Source organism: Hylaeus anthracinus, unplaced genomic scaffold, assembly GCF_026225885.1.
Source record: "Hylaeus anthracinus isolate JK02 unplaced genomic scaffold, UHH_iyHylAnth1.0_haploid 11997, whole genome shotgun sequence".
Lineage (NCBI taxonomy): Eukaryota > Metazoa > Arthropoda > Insecta > Hymenoptera > Colletidae > Hylaeus > Hylaeus anthracinus.
In genome coordinates this window covers 13,176,465-13,201,943 of record NW_026534344.1, presented here as the reverse complement: position 1 = coordinate 13,201,943, position 25,479 = coordinate 13,176,465, and the positions used below count along the sequence as shown (strand labels likewise).

Sequence of the window (25,479 nt, the reverse complement as noted above, 5' to 3'; positions counted from 1 at the left end):
AACCGACGATGTCCCACTTAGCACCAGGATACAGGATTGATTTTACAGATGATGGGCATACAGCCAGTCCCATAAATATTCGTACCCTCTGTGTTTATTGACTGAATTTGTTTAAATGTAAAAAAGGTTTGATGTTTCCAAACAAATTTTTCATTATATTAGGGGGACCGAAAAATGATAAAAATATCTTCGACTTTGAAAAGTTTTTCAATGAGAAATCGAAGGATTTTTTTGAAAGGGGAACAACTGGCTTTACACTGGCAAAAAGTGATAGAAAATGGTGGAAATTATTTTGGTGATTAGTATTTAAGATTTCTTTAATAAATAAATGTCTCCTTAAATGCACAAGTTTCTGTACGATAAATGGACAGTAACATGATCCGGGATCGGATATCTCGATGAGACAATGCTAATGCAACGATCAAACTTTTTTTTATTATTACCGTTTTTGTTATAAAACTGTTACCATCGTATTCCTGGCATTTTTTTGATTAAAATGAGACCAAACACGACGTAATTTGCACCATATTTACTATATATATTCTTCATTCGCTGTCCTTCTCTACACTCGAAGTTTGTTGGCAAAACATTAGAAAATACAGTAACGACTGAAGGAGACATGCAAAATCGAAGACCCAAAACATTGCACTTGAGGTTTTTATGTGTTTACACTTGACACGTGTCGAGCGTCGAACGTAGAAAAGGACAGATAGTGAAGGAGAAAGAGGTCCGAGGAAAAGAAAACACTCGGCAGAAGCGTATCAATCGGTGAGGATCATATATACCGGCGGTCATGGCTACTCGGGCGAAACACAGGCAAAAGAAATATGAATGGGAAGGTAGCGGGGAAGGTTGGTATCTGGAGACATACTGAATGTCCCAGGCTAGCAAACTTTGAAGCGTTATAGCTTGAAAACTAATAAAAATCGGATAAATACATTAAAGCTTAATGAATTTGTCTTGAAAAGTACTATCGCATGGTATAAAAAAAATATATATATATATATAGTTCCATTTGAAAAACGAAACTTGGCCATCATATCTCGTTAAATAACAAAGTTAACAAAAATTCCTTCGCGCTGAAACACGAGCCCCATTTTACCATGCAATTTCCATATTTGAAATTTTGCATTCGGCCGATAGTTTTGGAGTTAGAGCTCAGTATCACTTAGGCTGGGGCACCCTGTAATATACAAGCGTGAAGTTTATCTGTGTACATATTTATAATGAAACATTTATTTGAAAACTTCGAACCTATTATTTAATTTAGACAATTTCTTTAATATACGTAGAGGGTACGAATCTGTATGAGACTGACTGGAGGTTTCGTGCTGATCGAACGAAAATTGATAATATAATACAAGATTATAAAGAGTCAGCATAAATTTATTTTAATATAGTAGGAAAGGTTGAAGAATTCCATTTAACTCCCCAGTGTTTACTGTGAAATACTATCGGAACACTTTTGTTTTGGTGGCCGAGAGCAGACACGCGATTGCAAAGGGTTGATATTCTGGTTTCGGTGAAAAAGCGTTCACCTGACCCTTTGTTAAACGGTGAAAGGGTTGTCAGAGCACCGTGCACCGGAAGAGCACTTACGATAATCAAACGTTAAATGACATAGGACTCGAAGCACCGATTACTATCGAATGGTATTAGCAGTAATGGAATGTAACCGATTTCCACGTGAAATGAAAATCCCCTGTGCCTAGCTTTGGTGTTTCAACAGCTCGTAGATCCCGCATGCCGTCCGCCATTCTCTCGGTCGGGGGATTTTACAGGATTTCATCTAACTATCGTAAAGCATCGTTAAATCTAGCGTCGTCGCTAGGCTTTAGCGATGATGAAATCGCTCGTAAATTCCATCTTAAAGTATAGTATCGTGTAACGTAGATTTAATTCCCAGTCATTAGCGGCGCTGCGCAACGGGGCGTGCGGTTCCTCCATCTTGTTGGATGAAACGATCCAACAAACTCGGAGGTGAAAGTGAGAAACATTTGGAGACGGCTGAGAAAGATGTCTTATTTTCCTAATTTTAACATGTGTCATTTATGGCGAGAAGTGAAAGGTGAAGTTTTATGGGGTACTCGTGGTTGGAGAAAAAGTAATCTGGAAGTAGAAAGAGGCGAGGTTACTCTTAACTTAATTCGAACTGATTTCGTTTTTGTTTTAATTGCCAGAGGAAAAGTGTACTGTTGGATTATGCAACGCAATTTAATGTTGGAGAGGAGTTTAGTGTTCACATTCTTATTCAAAGTTAAACACAATTAAATAAAATTTGAGCACTAAACTCCTCCCATATATTAAACTGTATTTTCCAATTTGACAGTACATATTCATATTAAATGTACGTCACAACTATGGGAGTCGTATTTTCTTATTAAAAACCGAAATCCTACAGTCCCTTTTAAAAAACGTTTTATACATGCAAACAAACATACCACTTCCACTAAAATTACGAATGAGCCTCATTATTATTCTCGTACCCTTTCTCCGCCCTCAATCCACCCTCCAGCAAGATATACCCGGTGTATAACACCAAACACTTCTTCTCACTCACACGCCAAAATGCTACGGTCCCTTTTAAAAAGTTCCTCATACATTGCAAACAAACTTCCACTAAAATTACCAGTGACCCTCGTTATCACTCTCGTGCCCTTTCTCCGTCCCCAATCCACCCTCTATGAGGATGTACCCCGTGTATCAAGCACTTCTCGCTCCTTTCTCCCCCTCTGAACACTTCTACTTCAGGAAAGCTCCCGCTGGCAAGCAGTCGATCATAAACAATCTTCTGTTGCAATCTTCCTTGACCTTACGTTCGCTAATACTGCTGGCGCAGTCGTAATACAAATGAAGCGAATGTCGACAGCCAGCGAACGAAACGTGGCACGATGAACGAGGACCGAGCGGGAACAGAACGTAAGGTTGCCAAAGGTTTTTGACCCGCGCGTGTGTGTCCATCCCCGTTCTCCTTTGGCTGGAACACAAGAGGCGTCGCGATGCGTAACGGCGCCGCATCACGTGGCAACGCGCGCGTACGCCACGGAAAATTGAATTCGACGCGAAACGACGCGTCCCGAGGCTTCGCCATCGCTCGAACCCGTGGCGAATCAACCCTGTAACGTCGCCCCTATCGACGTCCACCGGGTTATATAATCGTTTCATTATGGACAGACAGCTCTTCAGCCGCGCCATCGTCGGGGTTTCGTTCGTCGTTGATTTTCATTTTTTGAGAGGTTTCGATGCACCGAACACTTTCGACCTGGGTCGATTCCATTTGATCGACGGGATTGAAAAAATTGTCGACAGCCGACCGAATGTCGATGCTTTGTGAACAGTTGGAGCGATTAATCCATTCGCTGCTGGCGCAGATTACGTGGTTTTCGTTCGTGTCGACAAGTTTTTTGTTTATCTGAATGTTTGTGTATTTTTGTATAGGTGACTGTTTACGTGTGTAGAATTAAACCCTGACTTTTATATAGTTTTTCTTTTATACAGTGTTCATGGGTGCCTTCTTAACACTTTATCTACCGGTATATTTAGAAACAGTCTTTAATTAAAAAAAGAATTGTCTGCAGTGACGTATGCCAATCTAGGCTGACAATAATTCCTCTATATTGTTACCAGGTATATTGAAAGCCAAGTCTGTTTCTAAAAGCTAAACATTGTAAGTAGACAACCCTCGACATAGTAAATAAATTCGAATAGCTAAATACTGCAATTAAAAAGTCTATAAATAGGCTCCTGGTAAGCTACATGAAACAATCGTATACAATTCATATATTATGTGTACATAAAAACTGTATACAAAAATTTGAAAACGGTAATTTGATCTGTCGTGGTAGGTTTAGTTTTAAAGATTGAAAAAATGTTTTGGATTATTTTCAAGACGTTGAGTCTGCAGTGGTTCGATCTTCGAAAATCAAGATACCAAACTTTCCTTGTGCATCGAGTCGATTGTAAAATCTATTTCTAAAGTATATAGCTGAAATTAATAAATTTATCCATGTCTATATTTTTTGTGCTGTACACACTGCGGAAAGGTACCCAAATGATGCAGATTTCTGACGCATTGGATTTCCTGTGGAAGCTGAAGAGTCGCACGAGCTATGCAGGGGCTATTTTCCTTGCAGGTACGAGTGATCCCCGATGCATCGAGTAGGTGGCTGTGGCTAATTAACCCTTCAGCGAAGAGGAATTTAAATGCCACGGCTCTGCTGGGAATTTCAAGGCAAGCGAATAAGACGGGGAATCGATTTCTTCGAGGCGCGTGACGTATCATCTAAGAGATGTTTGTTTTATCTGGAACGCGGAGAGGCTGGATTACGCTTGTTCCATTCGTTTTAGAGGGATGGCGCTGAAGGGTAACGCGTTCAGTCCCAAGAAGATTCTACTGAAACTCTGGATATTGGTTCTGGAGTTTTCTTTAAATTTGCTTGAGGTTGATCGCGGGGAGATAAATAAATGTAAAAAATAAATGTACAAACAAAGTACCAACGTGAAGCTTAGGTCCTCCCCTCTGTGACTTACAAAAAGAAGAGAATAATTTTACGCAATATTATTATCTGTTTCCAAAAATTTGGGAGTACACTTCACAATCTGACCTGCTTTTATATCTTCGTTGAAAAATCTTTCTCCAGTCACCTACAATAATAAGATGTTTTCACTACTACATCCGATGTAACGTTCGAACATAGTAACTCGAGGCATTAATAGAATATTCAGCAGACGAAATTAGCGATGCTTACGTATTCTGGCATAATTAAAGCGCACGTGGTAATAATGGACTGCCTACGTGTTTTCTGGTGTTGCGGATCTCTCTTCGTAAACACCATTTTTCAACTTCCGTTACAGGAAAATGCGCAGCCATCTATGGTCCGTTGCACATGCTGGCCATATCACGGTTCCATAAATTAAAATCACGTTGATCTCTTCTTACATTGTTGGACGCAGCGTAATCACATCGAATCTTGTTCGAATAATGGCTACGGTTTGTTCTAGCAGCGAAGACCTACTATGTAAGTCTATTGTGCTAACCGAGTTTGTCCTTTCATTGCACATTCATTGCAATTCTCGATACGTCTCGTCGTAGCGACCTGTATTCGATGTAAACATACGCGAAAGTAGTCGAGTATGAAAATAAAATTAGTTTAAAATAAGAAGACTGTAATTATATGAATATAAAAAAAATATGACTGTAATATAATGTAAAGAATTTTCGAAAGTAATTTCAAATTGTACGTATCTGTACAGAACAGGAGGATTTTGGAATCATAATGAAAAAATGTTCAATACGAGCGAGCTTAATTAAAAATGGATAAGCTCGAACGCGTAATACGCGTCGATTCGAAAGAGATCTCTAAAATTTCAATCAATTCTCGCGCTGTCGTGTGCAATATACTTTCGTTCTGTTCCATTTTCGATGTAATCCAACGCAAGCCACCGAGGGAAATAGAATAATGAATTCTCAGCGTCATTGAAAAATTATGGCGCAGCCAGATACGATTCGAACAAGATAACCGTCCAAGTTATTTACATTTTGAAAACTCGTTTCGTGTATCTCACGTCACGTAACGATGTTCAGATTCAGGGCACCGTTTCAAAATGGAGGTTTTGGTTTGCGAGTTTAATTTCCCTGAGCACTTTCGCGCGTTATGTCGTTTACAATTCTAACAATATTCTTTATTACTAATAAAGATAATATGTAATTATTATCGAAAGTAATCATTGCCAAGAACAGTGAGTTTTGTTGATTACTTCATTAATAGCGCGTACTTAGGAACTAATACTTCGTATTTTTTATTATTATCCAAAGCAGCGGTGATAATTAGGTCGTTTACGTTACAATTAGTCTCAATCCTAATTCCAAACGCAAAAAGTAACATTCGCGCAACGGAACGTTCCTTCCCAAAGGCGACCTTCTCCGGAGAACACGTTGCGTGTCTGGCGTGCATTAATTACGTTAATTGGGGGCGAGATTCACCGTGAGCCTCGCGGCTCGGAAGTCATAATTTATTAACGCAAATGGATTAGCGACGGCGGAAAAGCGCATCGAGCCGCCAGAAACACGGTGGTCGGTAGCTCGCACCCTCGGAACGATCGTTTTCACCCCCTCTGGCACAGTGGTGCGCAAAGTTCAACCCTTGGGCCAATTAGGTCCATCGGTAACATTCACCTATCCCATAAAATACATCTAAAAACCATGATAATTTCTCTCTAGACTCTCCAGAACAATTTTACCTTTCCATCCTCGATTCAACGCAAATTTTATTTTAGTATTATTTCTGCATTAGCAATTTCAGACTACGATAACAATCATATTTATACAAATTACCAGAACACAGTGGGTGTAACGAGTAGTTTCATAATTAAATTGAGATACGGATCGAGTTTCCGTGTTTTATTTGATAGGGAGATCGAGCACCACTGGCTTAGCTTCCTCGTCTATCGACGAGTCTAGCGCGCCATTGTTCGACCCTCTGGATTCCCTCGTAACCGCGGGATATTTTTCCAGATCCAGCGGGGTGGGCCAGAATTCCGGGCTAATTCGAGTAGGAAGGAACATCTGTCGATTCGTTCTCCCGCGCGATCGTAAACATTAAAGCCCGGATACCGCAACAATAGATATATTTACACGAACGTGCGAGCACACCCCTGTCCGAGATATTACGTTGCGACGGCGGCGGGGGCGGTCTGAGTGATAAATTGCGTTTCGACATTAACTTCCGTGTCGATGGAACACCATCCCCCCGCCCCTCTGGCTGGTTATTGTTACGAGTGTTATCGCTTTTAACCGTTCAACGAAGGGCGACGTTCGCGCTCGAGTTGTTTTATTTCGCGGCATTTGTTACCCTTGAATTGTTAAGCTAGACGGGCGTGTCGTTGTGTGTTTAGGACGAGTGATGTTATTATACGAGGTGTTTATGTTGCATGGGGTACGAGAAGTCGAGTTTCGTGTACTCTTCTAGAGTGCGTTCGGTTTGTACGACATTTTTATTGGTCACGGGAGCAGGGGTGCATGGAACTCTGAAGTAGAACGTATAAATATATCTTAAGGGTCGTAAGGGATCGCGAAAGTGTTGGATTATTCGACACCTGTGCTGGAGAATAAAATAGGATCAGTTTGTATAACGAAGCGATAATACATCGCATCGCACCTCAGTGCGTTGAAAACGTTGAATTTCTATCATTCTGAACCTAAAAAGCGAAGCTCTGCGATTCACAATTTTTAAGTCGCAGCTTGTTCGAAAACGAGGCATTAAATTTAAGGACATTTTCGCTTGAAATGTTTACTCGAAAATGTCTCAGTAACGTGGAATTACCGATGATTTCCTCACTTCCGTATGAGATAATTACAGGAACAATTATCTCCTTCTAGTTACTTCGTAGACCAAGTATTCTGTTTGAAAACTTCTGGTATTATGTAAGTTAAATCTTCAGCGAAGATCTGCGATATTAAATTTAGATACAGATTATTGTAATTACTTGGACGTTCACGTTTATTCGAATGAATAAATCGAAAGTTAAATAACAACGTGAAAATAACGTGCTGAAATATTTTTATTCTACGATGAAGCGTAGAATGACTCCGAATACCTTACTTTTGTCGTTAAGAGCACAATGGAGAGTCGGAGCAGATTTTAAGAGGTTTTCTTTGCGTTTTTTGTTGCAGCTTTGGAAAGCGGACGGGTGGCAGTGCCAGGAGACCCAACGAATGCTTCGTTCTCGAGCCCTCCGAGATGATCGCCGTAAGTAGTAACATTACTTCACTTTGCGAAGTTCTCGAAGCCTACTTCGCGACCCCGTTGTACTTCGGAACGAGGCCAAATTCGCTTGCGAACTATCCAACGGTTACCAAACCGCTGACAGTCCCCGCTTAAGGAAGGGCGTCGAGACCAAAATTAGCTACCAGTAGTTAAAATTTTAAAACTTTGCACTTTCATATAATTTTCGACGCTGAACTTTGCATTTTTGGAAAAAAAATGCTTGAAAAAGAAGTCGGATCGAAAAATCCATACGCTTGTTTGTTCGCTATATTTTAAGGAGTACTTTAAACAAGAAATCATACCGGTAGCTACATTTTTAAAAACGTTATATGTACATAAATATATACACGCGTGATCTATATTAGTTTCAGGGAAGATCCAGCAATGTAGTTTAATCAGAAAACGTACCGAAAGATTTTCTAAATAGAACTGGAGAACATTTTATTTCCCAATAAAAAAAAAACATGCACCTGTTAGCATAATCATGGTGAATATATATTAACACTTTATTACTAATTGACTTCTTTTTTGCGACAATCAATATGTTCTCTATTACTGAGGTAGCATTGTATATTCCCATAATTATATAAATTATGAAATATAAATCTGTAAACAATTTTAATAGATGATATAAATATTATATAATACTAATGCTATGAAAACGAAATATATGTTCTATTGCTACTGGTCAGTAAAGTGTTAATATATATCAATATATATTATATAAATTATACAGGTGGGATTTATTCCATTCCATTTGTGTCTCACTAAAAAACAAAATCCCCAAGCCTCCTTCTAGAAAAACGTCGGTGTAATAGCATCGCCCTGGCGTGTCTTTCGATTATTCTTTCCCCAGAAAATCGACCAGGTTTCGATTATGGGAAAGAACAAAGCTGGAAAATTGATGCGCGCCGAACAAACGCAAATTTCTCTTTTTCTGATCGGTTTGTCCTACATTTGCGAATGCACGCAACTGCAGTCATCCCTCGGTGGCTGCTTCGTTCGCGAACTATTCCGGATATAGTGGCGATATCGCATAATGAAAGACAATGCTGTCCAGACTCGAGACGCAACGTGCTAGACAGTTAATCAATAGTTCCTCTCCTGTTATGTTCGCGTCGAGTTTTCGAGACTGCATCGCTGCACTTCTCGATTCGCTCTGTCTATTTTGCGATCGGTTGGTTTCAATTATTTCAGCCGAACGTTGGAACGGAGCGAAATCGCAGCGTTCGTGGACGGAAACGAAGTTGCGTAAAATAATATACATACCTGACAAACAAAATAATCGGTTGAAAGTTAACTTGGCGAAGCATGCTCTCCAGATAGCTCCCCAGTGCTTCATTGTTGCATGTACGCACAATTTAGTTGCGCTATAATGATTAATTAAAATGATATGCGAATATTTGGTTGCATATTACTTTATTTACGATGCTACTAAGAACGTCAGTATTATTCAAAATTCAATATTAGTATGTGCTAGTCACAATTTCTAGAATTGACTTTCAAGGTAACATAGAAATAAATATATTGTTTCAATAAAATTACGCCAGATAACTATTTAATTTCTGAGCTTTTTTCAATTCTGAAAATCATGAAACATATTAACCGATATAATATTTTATTTTTAATTGAGTTACTTAACGTCAGAACTCTACTATGCCATGGATATAGACGCTCATTAGCGAACAACTCCCAGCGAATTTGTAGTTTGCAAGACTGCAAACAACGTGTCCGGGGATTGCGTTATTAAAGTTCTGCTAATAAGACGACTGGGAATTATTTCTCTGGAATATATTTCAGAACTATATATAGAGTCGTTTTATTCGCGTTCAGCGACGCTCGAAAATCGCAGAAGCCAATTTTAATTATCTCGCTGGCGTCACTTTGACATTTGAAATTCGCCCGAACTGCTACAAAAGCTCGAAACTGTTTCGAGATTTCCTTTCTAGAGGCTAATTATTCCGAACCAGCGGTAAACGAAACTCCGCGACTCGTGCTGCCATCTGCAGCTCGATCCACTGTTTTACCAACGGTGCAGGTCTCAAGGATCCATGGATCCTGGATTCTGTTTGACCATCGTACACCGTGCGCGGGCTGGTAATGTTATTCGAGGACTGTTTACAGAAACCTGAAGCGAAAGAAGCTGTTCGAACAAATAAAAGTAACGTTCATTCTTCTGTTACCAGTAAAGTGATATATTTTTAGGAAAGAAATAGGTATTATAGCATTCAGAAAACTTTATATATATTTTCTTAAGGAAGTTTATCAAAGCAATAACTTATGAATAATTTTAATTGAAAGTTGAAGTTGAAATTCATTTTAATAACTGTTCGATGCATGACATTTGTTTATGAATGATACTGACATTTTCGTTAGCGTCGTACAACATACGAAAATTAAAACAAACACTGAAATTTGATTCCAATAAATCAGGTGAAGCTCCAGTGCAGTAAATCGAGCTGTATTTAATTTCACTTTTTTAATTAAACTCGCAGAAGCACTAGAAATCGATCACACGTGAAACTACGTATTTTTCGATAAATACGAATAGAACTCTGACAGGTTAAATTGATCGAGACGAAGCATAAATAGTCAAAGTTGGATTAATTAAATATCGAATACGACGAGTATCAATTACGAAATAAATTCGATATTCGTTACTGTATATTTACGCTCGTAGAATTCGAGTAAATAAACTAGAATACAGTTTTAGGCGTGTTGCGAATTGAGAAATTGGAGGAGGAAGCTCTCACGAGTCGCAGCCAATTCCAATTCTGTCCGACAGATAACAAATTCCAAACATTTCTCAGAGTCTGGAGATATTTAGGTCCAAGAAGACAAAAATCCAATCGTGTTTATAAAAAGATGCGACGGAACTTTGACTATGAATCATCTCGTTGCAGTCTAAAACTCACGGAAACTCGTTATCGGCTGACAACCCAGCGACGATAAGACGTTCCACGGCCGATCAATGAAACTGTCCAAGCGACTCGATTCTGGCAACGATTTCCACAACTTTGCGTCATAAAATCATTTTATCATTAATAATCATTCATTATTCTATACGTAGAACTCTTTCAAAACGAATGGGAGAAGCTAGAAATAGAATTCCATTTTTTTTTTTTTCAGGAATACTGTCTCAAAAGTATACATATATTTATATTTTTATCTACCAAGCAAATAATTTCACGAATGAAAAGAAAATCCGTAAAATACTTGTCTAAATAAATATTAATTTAATAGTAGTAAATAGAAGATCAACAGTCGACCAAATGTTCACCACGTTTCTCAAATAACGCTTGTTCGAATTACACAATAAAATATAGTTTGCAATCAGTGAAAAAACTAAAAAATAACCTTTGAATCGAGTAGACGTCAAAAAAATATTTTCACGCGAAACGCGCGCCCCTTTGGGAAAACGCTGGGGACGCGTAGAACTTTTATGAATAGAGGCAGGAAAGCGAAGAATTTTCGAAAAATAAACGCCAGAGCAACGTGCAACTGCAGAATCCACCACGGATTTCGCAACACGAGTTGTCGCTATGCCGCGTGTATGCACGCGTGTCTACAGGCTCGGCTAACTTTCTGTTTTTTGTCCGCTTCGGTATTTTTCTAGTATTATCTCGGCTTCTTGGTGAGCAACGTACCAGTATACACTATCCTAGCTTTAATTGCCACCTTCTGGCGATTGTTTTACGGAAATTAATTGCGTTAATAGAATTCTCTGATTTTGAGGATGCCACGATTGAAACAAATATTCTTTGGAAAACATTGGTGACTCACGAGAGGTACTACAATTACATTGTTTCTGGTAACAAAGTGTGGATTAATAATTCAATTAATCAAATATAAATTGACACGAAAAATATGCCATGGGTCACCACTGAGTCATACTGTACAAAACGTATTGTCAGCACTTAGAGTTGACTCTCAGACATTGTGTTATTGTAGCGTCGTTAAATCATGAGAATGAGATCGTTCTCGATCAGTCTCACTCAAGCTTATTTATTTTAGAAAGTTACAAATTTTCCCGTTTGCTTTTTGTCATCCTCAGACCTTTTACTATTGTCATGGGAAATTATATTACAATGAGTGGCAGAATCACGTGCACGTTTAATTATATATCTGGATTTCTAATTATAGTAATAACAATTGCAGCTATCGAAGGTTCCAAAAAAACGAAGGTCCAAACGAACCTTTTTGAAACAATTGCACTGTTAATTATATCAGAGTTCGCTTGACTTTCGCCAGATTAAATCGAGTAAGGCTATTCGAATGTAGCTATTCGTGTTTCACGTACGATTGGCAGTCCCATCGCGATTCGTCTGTATTTTTACAAGTCAATTGTCCGGTGTTTGCATTCTCGTCAGGCCGTCGCGATAAATCTTCAATTCGTTGACTGACGCTGATCTTAAGCTTTTAATAGAAGCACGGGAGAAATGTATGAGAGGGATAGAGAATATTATAGTGGATTTACGGCTTTGCTGGGAGTAATTCGTCCGCTCGATATCTCTTAGATTTAGCTTCCAGTGACGGATTACGCGGAAATCCATTCGAGCTCTCTATTGGACCTGTCCAGCCAGCTGTGTAATTCGGATGATTACCGTGCGCGAATCAAATTCACGTTTTCCAGGAAAAGAACCCTCGATGAATATAATAATCACCGATATCACGCTCTGTTTTGGCTCGATTGTCGCAACGAAACCGCCGCGAATTTTCCAGTAACTCGTTTTCGAATCGCAATTGATCGTAGCACGATGTGTTACGTTAATTTACTTTTCATTTAATCGCTCTATCCCCATTTAGCGTTGAATATACGTGCTCATCGATTTAATGCTTTTTATGAAAATTTACGAAAATTTATATCAAAGCGGACGTTTAACGACGAAAATTAAAAGACCACGTACAGCGTCAGATGAAAATAACTTTGGTGTTTTTCTAGTATTACAATCTTCTTATATGAGAGTTTCAAACATCCATCACGCTATTGTATTTTATTATTTAAAAGCAAAATCTTAAAGATCTTTCATAGTGAGGAATTAGACAAGTAACTGTTTAATCTAGATGTAGATGTCGCGAATAAATGGTTACGTTGATTTTTTATTCAAAGTTTGTTGTACGAATTTTTTCCATGGCTGATTTACCGAAAGCGGTCCAATGTGTTCGACGGGAAATATTTCTGGAAAAAGTGCAGGCGGTAAGGGTGGCGATCGATCCGTGTGACGTCAGAAACGTTCTTTCTCCCCGATTCGCATCAGATTTCCTCTCGTAATTCCAGTGGACGTTTTCCATCGGCACGAAGCATGATATCGAAGCATCGCGGGACAGTTCAGACATCGGTAAAAGAATTTTCCTCCCCGTCCTTGACGGGGGTGGAAAAAAGTTGGCGCGAACATGGTTCGTACCATGTTACCATGGAATACAGGGTGTGTTGTCAAAACCACAAAGTAACCTACTTAGGGGAAGGTTCGCTACAATTGGCGATATTTCCTTGAATGTTTTCTTGAAAGTCAAAGACATTTGTAACTATTGCCAGTCCCTCGTAATGAAATCAATTTTAACAACAATTTGTTTCTAAAACTGTAATTCGATACAGATCGAAGAGTTGTTTAATTTGTAGTGTACTATTGTGCATGAAATATCAATTCTTTTGTTTTTCATTATATTTTTTTAGTCGAAACATTCGTGACACTTTTATATAGTTCATTTAATGGATTTCATTTTTCTTATTCTATAGAATTTAAACACCAATTTATTTCTAAAAATATAAAACGAATCATTCGATTCAGATTGAAGGATTGTTTAATTCGAAGTGTACTATTATGCATGAAATATTAATTCTTTTATTTTCCATTAGATTTTTTTTAGTCGTAAAATTCGTGACACTTCTATATATAGTTCATTTAATCGATTTAATTTTTCTTATTATATAGAAACAATGGAGAGAACAAATGTTGTTCTTGTTGTTATTATCAACAATGTTGATCTTCACAATTTGCGATATACCATTGCAATAAGTGGATTGTACGAAGGGTTATGCCTCGGAAGGAGGTGACATCCCCCGGTGCCACACCCTTCTTCTGGTACATGTAGTTTGATGTTATTCAGGTGTTGGAAGTAGATCTGTAAATCTATTAGTCACCCTCTATATGGGTGGGTTCGCACGCAGCCCTGGGCGTCCCTGCGACTCGTGCCACGAATTGGATGTCTGACCTTTGAACTTCCTTTCGCTATCACTTTTTTGATCGCAGCTCAGTTTTAAGTCTCGATCATTTTTTTTTTCTAATTTTCCAATTTTTATTGAGTTATTCGAGTTTCATATGACATTCTCGAATTGTTATGCAAATTCCTCACTTTTGATTAAAGGTTTTGATGAATTTTATAAAATTTTTATTTTACCTTGTAAAATTCCGCAAAAATGCCGAGATTTTATTTTATTAAAGTAATCACAGGTCTGGAATTGAAACCAACTATTGAAATATTGCTGAGAAATGTATCCTTATTTTTAGAGGTCCTTTCATAGTGGAACTTTCCGTACATCTTCATTATCTAGGTCGAGATTTTTTGCGTCTACCACGTTGTCTTCCATGTTTAGTTTCAATTTCAACTGGGAACCATCAGTCAATGTTGACGTTGCTCTTCCTTAACCAAGCAGAGGTGAACGGATTTTTCTTGGAGTATGGTTTCCCAGGTTCTTCCATTGAATGTAGCGAGCCAGTGAACCGTGTAATGCTTCGGGACTGCGGTTACAAACTTCACCATTAAGTTAGACGTCATTAACTTTTTCTGACGTCGAGGTAATAGATGTTCCCAGCTGCTGTAATAGCACACTTATTGTACTCTATTTCTCAGTTTCTCAATTTCCGCAAAAATACTCTCCTCTTTTTCTTTTCATTGACGTATATTTATCAGCTGTAATTATGATGGATGCATTGGGCGCTGCAATGTCAATATCATTTAAGTATAATAATAGCCATCAATGTCTTCTCTATGAGTAATTTACCTAATTTTCTTTACGTCACGTTTATAGTTTCCAGATGTAGTATAGTGTGGATAAAAATTGATCCAGATTCATCAGCGAACAGTTGACTGCAGGAGCATGTCAATAACTATGTTGCATGACAAGAAAATTATTCTTCTATCGTTGTAACACTTTAAGGAAAGAGAGGAAATCTGTAATACTTTCTGTGATCTACATTGTAGGTCAATTAGTAGTAGATACACGTCATCCTTTGCAGACATGCTATTACAGGTCATGGTTACAGTGTGACCATTTCAGGAAATGATATGTATAATATATTAATTAGTATAATAGTACTTCCTCTCGCTAACGACTCGCCGTACAAGGAACATACACAAAAATTAAAAAAGGAAACGTTACACAATATAATTTTATATTTTGAGAAAGGCCTGAACCAGAGTTCGAAATATATATTATTTCAGTTAATAATAATTAACCAACTACCTACTATCCAACTCGCAGCCATCAATTGTAATTTCGTCACACATTTCCTTCATTCTCTTTTTTTCGCTGCCAAAAATATGCCACGGAAGCGACACTGTTTCACGTATTAGCGAATCCACGTCCGCGCTGGAAAAAAAAATTTTTTTTTCTCGTACGAACACACGCGTTTTTATCATACTTCGCGAATTATGGCAGATTAAAGCGACGTACGCGGCGATCTCGAACTCCGCTTTCCCATCTCGCCGGGCTTTATCCACGGTTATTACGCGAAGCTTCGCCAGTGCGAGCCTTAAATGAAAATGAATCATTCCCCGTGAAGTCCACGCGCGAATAATAACGCTGTGCAAACGCTGTTTGGCGAGCATCGGAACCAACGGGAATGAAAAATTCAAAGAGGGTTCTCTACTAATCTTGCTACGCGATTTACTTTCGCACTTTTCGGGGAAAAGCACCTCTGAAAGAACCTTTGGCGTTCTTTAACGCTGAATGAATCGACCTCTCTGTGCCTTTCAAGCATCCTTATTTCGTTTTCATCTGCGAAATTGACTGCAACGTTCTGTGCATTTGCGCTATTAACTCATTAACGAGTTACAATGCCGTGTTCCGACTTTATGGGCTAGAAGCTGAAATTGAATTCGAGGTCCCATGTAAAGATAAAAGGAATGGAGGACCTTTCTAAATTGCCGTATTAATGGAGAGGGTTGCGAGTGTAAAAATGGGTGGCCGATGTTTGGTTGGCTGGAAATGAGCATTATTCGTACGAAATAGGGACGATTGTATTTTAATAATGAGTGGTAAATATGACAATTTATCCTCTACGTTTGTTCGACCGAATGCTTTCAATTTCCTCAATTTTTGAAAAACTCTATGTTTGAATATTACTTATAGAGGACTATGATGATTCTTACTGGTCAATTATTAATTTGACTAATGACTCATCAGTATTCTATGTATTTCTGACAAAATATTTTGATGAACTCAAGTAGAATTATATATCAAATATTTAATTCTTTTTTTTATGTTAAAAGAAAGACGACTCGTAATTTTTAGAGATTGATTCAAATAATTGAATCTGTATTATTTAATTACACAGCATTTCATTATATGATTACCATTTTAATTTTAACTCAACAAGTAGTGGGATAAAAAAGTATCTACCTTTCATTCGAAAGTTGTACGTATTCGTAGCAAGTCGAACATTACATTTCGACATTCACGTACTCAGTCTAATTTTCTACCACTTTCTTTCTCTATCGACGGAGTATTTGTACACCTCGAGTTTCGCGTTTTATGCAACAAATAGGCTATTAGAAATTACCATGCCGCGGAATTCGGTTAGAGTTCGGAAACTGTCGGAGGACCGTGGAAAATTCGTGCACGAATAAATCCATGTAAATTGCATCGCACAATGAGGATCCGCTTATAATTATTCCTCATTAATATCGTGACGTCAAAAGCACTTCGCTTCCGAAGTGTTTATAACAGGCTGTTGATTTAATTTCGACGTTCTGCCCGATGAAGTGCCTCGAATGCAAATGAAAGATGTTTTTTTTTTCCACAGACTATGCACCAGGCGCGGGGCGTATTGGTCGCGAGGATAGATTTTTAATTAAAATTGACGGCCATCGACAAATTAACCGCTGGAAAAACAATCTCTGAAAATTACAAGCTGTCTTTCTTTTGGCAATAAAAAAAAGAATTGAATATTTGATATACAATTCTACGATCATCGAAATATTTTGAAATACTGATGATGCATTAATCAAATTAATAATTGGCCACTAAAGACCATCGTTCATTCAAACATAGAGTATTAAAAAAATTGAGAAAATTGAAAGCAGTAAATTATAATATAGAACGAAAATTGTTTCAGTAGCTAATCATTTGTATGTTTAACATGAGTCACGAGAGGTTGGAGCTTATCAAAAAAATTCAAGCGAGACACATTATTGTTACGCTAGCAACAATATGATTTATAAAGTGGAGCACACCCGCTGGACATTTAATACCTCGCATCAGCAGTTGATTCATAACAAGTTGTTGGCTCCGTTTAAGTTCGCGTTCTTTCACGATCGGCAAAACTGACTCATACGACTTGAAGATCGAAGAAGGAAACGCAAGCTTTTCAACAAAATTTCTCTCTGGCTGTGTCCATCGAATATCTCTAGTTAAACGAAAGGAGGCTGGATAACTTCTCTCCTTTGCTTCTTAGAATATTTACTCTAGAAGAAATGCACAAGGAAACGAGACGCTTTGTATATAATATATATAAATATATAGAAGAGGAGAGGTAAGGAGCGCAATAAATAGAAACGGCGCGTCGATTACGCGCGAGCAAACGGCAAACACTAGGATTAATTGGACTTGTTGATCGGCAAACTGCGGGTTAATGAAAATTTCAAAGCGTGGGGGATATCAAAGCTTCTCCCGTGGGCGAGTTAAACTCGCTCGAACATGCATATTTAAAGGGGAAACCGTTCTCGTCTGGAAACGAAAACGCGCCGAGGCGCCGCTTTTCGATTGGAAGTGAAGTGAATCGAATGACGAACGGTCGTTCAAAGCGACGTGAACGCGATGAAGTCGCCGTAAATCAGCAGTACCACTCTTAATTATTCCAACGGCTCTCTCTCTCTCTCTTTCTCTTTCTCTCTGCATCCTGCGAAATGAAAGGATTATTTGAATCGGCGGCAATAAGTTCAAATCGAGACATTCTGTTTGGAAGATTCGAAGCATCATTTATCGCTAGATCCATTTTGTGAAAACGGAGTAAACAAGTAGTGTAGGTATTTCATTTCTAAACAATAGCGTTGCTACTTGGAATAATATTACTTTTCAATAATAGTAAGTCAACTTACAAAATCACAGGAAACATACCTGTAAGTGTTGTGAATAGACTGAGAATGTTTATGCATTTGACGAGTGAAAAAGTTGGGAAAATATATGAGGATGTGCAACGATGAAATACATGTTAGCCTGTTTAAAAGATAAAACACACTTTCATTTGAATCTCAATTCTATGCCTGAATCTATGAAAACATGAACTTCCATAAACGTACGTATTCTAGTTATAAAGTAATGCAATTAAATAACGTAACCTCTCTTTTTGCGCACCTTTCCTACCTACAGTGTTTTTATTAAGTATAAACACAATCTGCGTCACGATCTCATGGGATGACCCAATATTGTTGTTCCCCGTTAGAAGGTTAAAAAAGAAAGCCTGGCGCATCGTCGATAAATAAATAAATAAACTCCATGCTCCGAGTTACGAAGTTAAAAAATAACAAACTAAACCATAATTGGAAGTTTTAATGACCAATAGGGTGGTACCACACGCGATCCGCGGCTCCGAAACGCATTAAATTTTACGCGATAGCGGGGGAAAGCCGGGTGCTGAATTTTCGGGATCGCGTTAAAAAAAAGAAATTTACTGTTTCGGAGGTTATACGAACCGGTGTGCGCACTGCAAACGAGAATCGATGCGCCGCAATGAAAGCTGTTTTTATCGCTCCCGTTGCCGCGACTTTGAAAACCTCGTGGAATTAACAGACCGACGTGGAGTCGTAATTACAATGAACTATTTATATCGTACGGTTATCCGCGTATTGGGAAGAAAGCAGGAACTGAAGGCGTGTTTATCGGAACCCGAGCCGCGGTATTTCGAAGGGTCGATAAGTGGACCGTCAATTAATAAGTGATTCCGCGTTGTCGATCATTGAGCGCTACTCCAGTTTTCTCGAACCACTCTTTTCGTGGCGTGTAATTAGTTTATAGACGCTCCCAGGTAGCCCCTTTGTCGCGGTGCTTCTTTTGTGCCAATAATTAGAGTGAACAGGCCTTCGTTTGCGTATTCCAGAACTAAATCTGACCTCTTATGCGGCGGGCAACGGTTTTTCTTGATTAGGTTTCAAAGTTACTTTCAAAATATCTTGATTAACTTTCTTTTTAAATTCTGTAACATTCATGTATTATTATTATATTCCATAAAGAAAATATATCCATATATAATTTTATGTTTCATTATTAGCCAAGTGGAAGGGGCATAAAATAAAATACAATGCTTGCTGAGAATCATCGACTAATTCTAATTTCATTAAATAATAATTGGAATCATCACCTAAACGATTACAAACGATGTTCAATTTTGATACAATCGGTTGCAGTGTTTTCTACGGATTTTTGTTGACGGTTCCCCTCCGTCGCTTATCTTTCGATAGCCAGTGCGAGCATTCCTCTAATAAGAACTGAAACCCGAGACAATTTGAGTAGATTATTGTGCAGGATGCGGGCGTTAATTGCGTAACGAGTGTGCTCGCTTTATCCTTTGATACGAGGCGTCCGCGACGACAGATGCATTTTTCAAGAAGCTTATCGACGCTGATGAATCGACGTCGGGCGCCTAGCTGTAGCGTCATCGTCTGGGCTGAATCCACCGGAATTATTCAAATAAGTATATCACTCGGTGGAACAGATAACGCTGGAAACTCAGTATGGGCTACAAATGAATACTGAACCTTCGCCCCAAACATTTAAAACGTTCTTGTTTTAACTTGGTTTCGTTTATTTGTGAAAACATCAGATAGAAATCTCTACGTTTCTTGTTCTTTTAATTAAAAGTTGCAATTTTTCCTTATTTCATTTCCTTATTCAGGTGTCATTGATAAATTTATTAAAGGCGAGTATGTTTTGTTGAAGAGACATCGTTCTTCTAATTAAATCCATAATGAAAGAATTTCAACGCCTCTTAAGAAATACTAATTATATTTGCTTGTTTCATCAACGAACAATAAAATACAGCTGAGCATGTAATAAAACGTAATATTATTCGGTATAATCCTGAATGTCGTGTGAACGTCATGTTTTTCCCTATATTAATTCTTCTTGCCAAAATAAAAACTCTCGTTGCTCGTCATCGCAATTTTTCTTAAACGTTTCGAAATGAAAATAATGATCCGCCCGTGGACTTAATTAGAAGAAATGGACGTTCTGCAGTAAGAACAAAATAATGAATGGAAATTGCTCCATTAAGGAGCTAGCCAGGCCTTAATTAATAGCGTGTGTCGGAGATGGGCATTCACGAAAAGCGAGTACGTTCATCCTCCAGTCGTCAATGGCAAAGTTTTCGTACAGCGTGGAGGACGTTTAACTCGTTTACGTAAGAGACGAGCTAAGTGTGCACTGGTCACATCCGTTATGCGTAAGCGTTTACGAATAAGAATTAACTACGAGGATATCCTCGTACAGGAAGCCCTGCCTAAAAATTGACTCCATGACTCGACTGACCTAGGAGCCTTTCCTGGAACACGAAAAAGTTGAGTAAAGGAGTTAAGTATCTCATAGAGTTGTCAACAAAAGCATATATGTGCATATACTTCGTGTTTTTTTTTTTTTTTTTTAAATTTGGCTATCTATGTAGAAATCTGGAATACATCGCAGTAATCAAAAAGCTAATTAACAACTTGAGGAAGCTATTAATATTCACTTGAAAACTAGAATTTTTGTTGAAAGTATCCTCTGCAAGATAAGCTGAAAGGTTACAAAACTGCACCTGCAATTTCTATCCATTAAACTTAGTTCAGAATTAGAATATCTGATTTTCTACGATCTGATTTGCTAATTAATTGAAAACAAACACTCTCTATGGTACGAAGAGCGCCGTACGTGCCATTAACTTGCCACTTTCGTTTGTCGTAATCGTTTTCATCCAGAAATTATTATTTTACAGCCCCAGTGAAATCCAAACTGTAATTAAGATTTTCTTGAATTTAACTTTTTTCTACTCATTAGCGATTTACATATCGCGACCTCCATCTTCAATCGTCCCGGCTATCGCAGCCATGAAAATCGTAACAAGTCGCGGCAAGCTGAACTCTTAACGAGTCTAACTGGTACCGTATCTGGAATTTAAACAAGACTCGTATTTGTCAACCTTGAACCTGTTAAACTTTCTGCATTGGAACTGGTATCGATAAGGCGTCCTCGCCCGTTTTTTATTTGCGCAAACGTTTGCAGAAATCTTGAGCCTTGTCTCCTTACAAGAATGTTTCATTTGTGAATGAGTATTGGAACGTAACGGTTCGACTCTTTGCAGGTCTTTGTTGGATAATTTAACACATGTTGAGGGACGAATTTTATTTGGATTTTGGTTTGTTTTAAGGGAAGACAGACAAACCAAAGCAACCTTTATCTGTAGATCGATTTTGACATGCTGTCAATATCCCTCGAGAGGTTCAATTTTTTGCTTTATCCTTTTTCGAAAAATATCGATGACCTTAGAATTTCGTAAAGAAACAAAAGATTCATTCTATCGTTACAAGTGCTGCATTAACAGAGTTGGGTACCATGACTGCTGCAGCGCACGGCGAGCACGCAAACTATTGGCGCCACCTAATATGCCTGCTCACCTTGCGCTAAAACGTCTATACTATCCAGCTCGGCAGTAAATAATACGAAAATAGAGAAGAAGAACCCCCAAAATAACTGAAATTGCATCCTAAAATTAAATGAAATATTCATCGCTATAATAGTAGCATACTCCGTTTAAAAAGTGACGAATAGCATTCCTCGCGAGTCGTCGAAAGTAAAAGGAACCCAGCGAACACCGTATCACTGTTCGCTGTCATGCATCAATTATGCGAAGCGTACGCGGTTGATTTAACGTGTCTCGCCCCCACAAAGAGGCGCGCTACGCGAAACGTAAATATGGTTTTATAGTTCCTTATGGTTAATGGGCCCTGAGGAAGCGACAAGGCTCTTTCGTAGGTTTTTGCACGCGAAAACACGTGCGCGAGTCGACTTCAGGCGGAATGGAAAAGAAAGTTAAAGAGCTGGGAGTTTCGTTCCTAAAATAAATCGTCGCCCAGACAAAAATGTTGCGGGTCTACAGCGAGTGCCATCGCCGGAGGCATTCGATCGGTGTTTTCTTCTTTTTTAAATCCGCGATATTCCGTGCCAATTCGCGCGCCAGTGACGCTCGGGTTCGAAAGACATTCGAGTCGATAACGTTTCATGCGGAGTACTCTTGCGTAACCATGATACCGATACGTGGAATTATGAATGAAACTGCGCCTAACGGGAGACAAATCACAACCAGGACGGAACGAATACTTTTGCCCGGTCCGATAACGTTTGCGTTGTCGAAGAGATACGATGGCGCTTCCGTCAAGCATGGAGTTGTGAATTGTTTTCTCAGTTAATCGTCAGTTGTGTTGCATATTAGCTAGATGAGTATTTCATGGCGTTTATATATCTTAATTTTGTAATTATATTTTAATTCTGATTTCATATATTCTGATACGCTCTGATAGTACAAACATAGGAAAAATAGACTATCTCATGACGTTGTTGTTTATTCATTGGCAAAGAATCTTCCATATTATGCTAGGAGAGAAACTTGAATTAAATAATTCAATATTACACAAAATCCAGTCCAAAATATTCAGTATATTTTATTTTTATGTTTGGAATTTGTTCTTGATATTCCAGCTGAATTAAATCGTTCGATTCAGTTCACCCATATTTTTATTTGCTACAAATGCTTGAACATCCGTCGTCCAGCAATGACAATTCGTTTGGCAAGGTAGAATTACAACGTGACGAATTAAGAATTCGTATCATAGTGATTTGCGACCCGGTTTACTTCCTGCGTTGAATCAGAGCGTCGCCCAGGGTGTCCTATTTCCCTTTCTTTTAAACCCGCGTTCCAAGATGATCGACTTCCGGCGCTGGACTTCGAGTCCAAGCCTCTGACACATCCTTCTCGGTTCCTTTCTCCTGCGTCCGTGCCTCCTCGTGAAGACACGCAGACGGCGCGAGTTCTTTTAACCCGTGGCACGAGCTCTCGCGGTCGTTTATTCTTTCGCGCGCTCTTTGAACTCGCGCTGCTTCGCGGAAAATCGGTCCCCGTTGTCTTTGCCCACTGGAATCCAATTAAAATGACGCGCAACCCGTTCTGGGACTGTTGAATAACGCGATACCACTGTATTACGAGTATTTATGGAAATAACTTCGCGTGCTAATCACGAGGTTTCGTAAGAGACTCGTTTAGCAAGATGATGGTCGAGGTGTACTGAAATTGATCAAGTCCAGTTTGAGATTTATTTCTTGCGTTCTTGGGACATTATTCAACATCCAGTCTTTCCAGTTTACTGAGTGTCAAGTCTCATCTTAATTAAATAAATATGATCGTCCCACACTTAAATTGATAATAAAATCCTGTATCAATTATAACCGAAATTTTTGTCAAATTATTATTTAGAATTCATATATCACCCTCTATACGTGCGCAATTTATGGATAAATGGACACGTTTATTACAGAAATTCCAAATAATGTGTCATGTTTGGTTGATCCATGCATAAATGCTAATTTCGGTGTTTGTATGAGCAAAACATAATTAACGAACAGTGTTTCGTACATGCCAAAGGAATAAAATGTTATAATTTCTCTCTCGCACAGTAGTCGATCGATGAATGATAATCTTTAATTTAATAGCGATACTATGATAGTTTATATTTTGTATAAAAATTGAAAATCTACGAAACACTTATGTCAACTCGTGTTCTCATCAGAGTTGCCTGAATAGTTCGAATCTCGAGAGGAATAGTTGTATCGGCGATGAGAAAATTTAATTAGCGAATGACTGGAGTTGCTAGCGTGTTTAGTCCGGAACGTACGCCGCAAGACTTCCGGTTATTTCTCAAGTTATTCATAGGAAACACCTGAACTAGACTAGGAAGTCGCGATATACATACCGATGATTCCTCAAATTTCCTATTAATTAATGATACATCCAAGAGAACCAACTATAATAAGTATCGCGTACAATTCGCTGAAAAAGAAGAACGAACAAGTAACTATAAATCTTTCATCGAAAACATTCAGAACCAGTGCAGTGTAATTTACGTCAGACGCATGGTCGAATCGTTGACGAAATTAATAAAACTTGCAGTACTTCATTCCACGCTGCTCGAGAACAAAATCTCAGTCACTTTGCAGTTTCTTCAGCCTTTAATTAAGTATTACGCTCGACAGCGGCAACTACGCTTCGTCGACGAAATCAACCCTTTCACTTGCAGGAACGAGCCAGCTGAATCTCAACTGCAAATGGCATTCCTACGGATTTAATACGTAAAGTTTCCAAATCCAAACGTTCGTAGATCTTTTCGCAATGTTTCTGTATTATCGAAATCGAACGTGTGGTTATTAATTTTTTAATAATAAGTCTATATACTTCGCTTCAGCCCACTAATTCTAATCGCTGGTTTCTAAATTTGCTTTATGGCTATATCGTATGTTTCGTTGATTTTATTCATTTATTTCGTAAGTTCTGTCGTGGTACACAAATTTTGAAAAAATTCAGGTCCACTCTCGAACTCCTAAAACAGCTATCTCACCCAATAATAAAGTCTGAATTTCCCTCATTTTATTTTCATAAATCAAAGTGCGAAGCACAAGTTTCGAATCGATTGGGAAGTCATCCATGCCTCCAATTCCCCGAGGCGACAACGGAGAGCTAATTCAGTTTGTGTTACCCTGAATAAAATTTCAACTCGAACTGCGTACCTAGTACCCCCTCGCGATGGCGCCAACGGAGTGCAAAGAGGATCAGGAGGTCGAAAACTCTAAACTCGACACCCTCGACGAAAAGTAGATCAAATGTTCGTAGTTTCTTCGAGATCGCACGGTTGTTATAATAAACGCGTAGTTTCGCAACCGCGTTAACAATAAAAACGACGCATTTAACGTTCTGTTGCGACAACAGGAACGCCGTTGAAGCGTACACATTCGACCCAGATCTTTTTCCTCTGTGCCCCGACTCTCTCGATGCACCTGCAGCTCCCAGGTCGACAGAACCTGCCCACACTCCCTGGTGCATTGACGGAACGACCAATACTATCGCAACACGCTTCAGTGATTATAGGCTGCGCTTTGCCAGCCGCACAATACACGTTAAAGATTGCCTGTGCCATTGGGTTCTATCCGCGACCCATCGTTCTACGTCGTGGAACAGAATGGTCTAAGCGTTAAGCTGGCTACATAGCTGCTAGAGAAAAGGTGAGTGCGAGACCCTGAATCACATTATGCGTCAGAAATTGAACTCGCGGTAGTCGTGAAGGTAGTTTAGGTTGAACGTTAACTCTTTGTACTACGACAACTTTTTTTAAATAAAACGTTTTTCAAGTTGAGGGAGTTGAAAGAAAGGGTAATTGAGGATCAGTTCTCGAGAAACGAAAAATTATATTTTATTGT

The 25,479-nt window shown here is 38.7% G+C and overlaps 1 protein-coding gene across 6 annotated transcripts in view; it reads left to right on the top strand.

The window, feature by feature from the left end:
• Window positions 1-25,479, top strand: part of LOC128889200 (rap guanine nucleotide exchange factor 2-like) — a 202,697-nt gene that overhangs the window by 139,765 nt on the left and 37,453 nt on the right. For all 6 annotated transcript variants that reach the window (XM_054146615.1, XM_054146619.1, XM_054146622.1 and 3 more), the window contains one exon: window positions 7,673-7,748. In XM_054146615.1, the coding sequence (XP_054002590.1) occupies window positions 7,673-7,748 (76 nt within the window). The remainder of the gene's footprint in view (window positions 1-7,672; window positions 7,749-25,479) is intronic.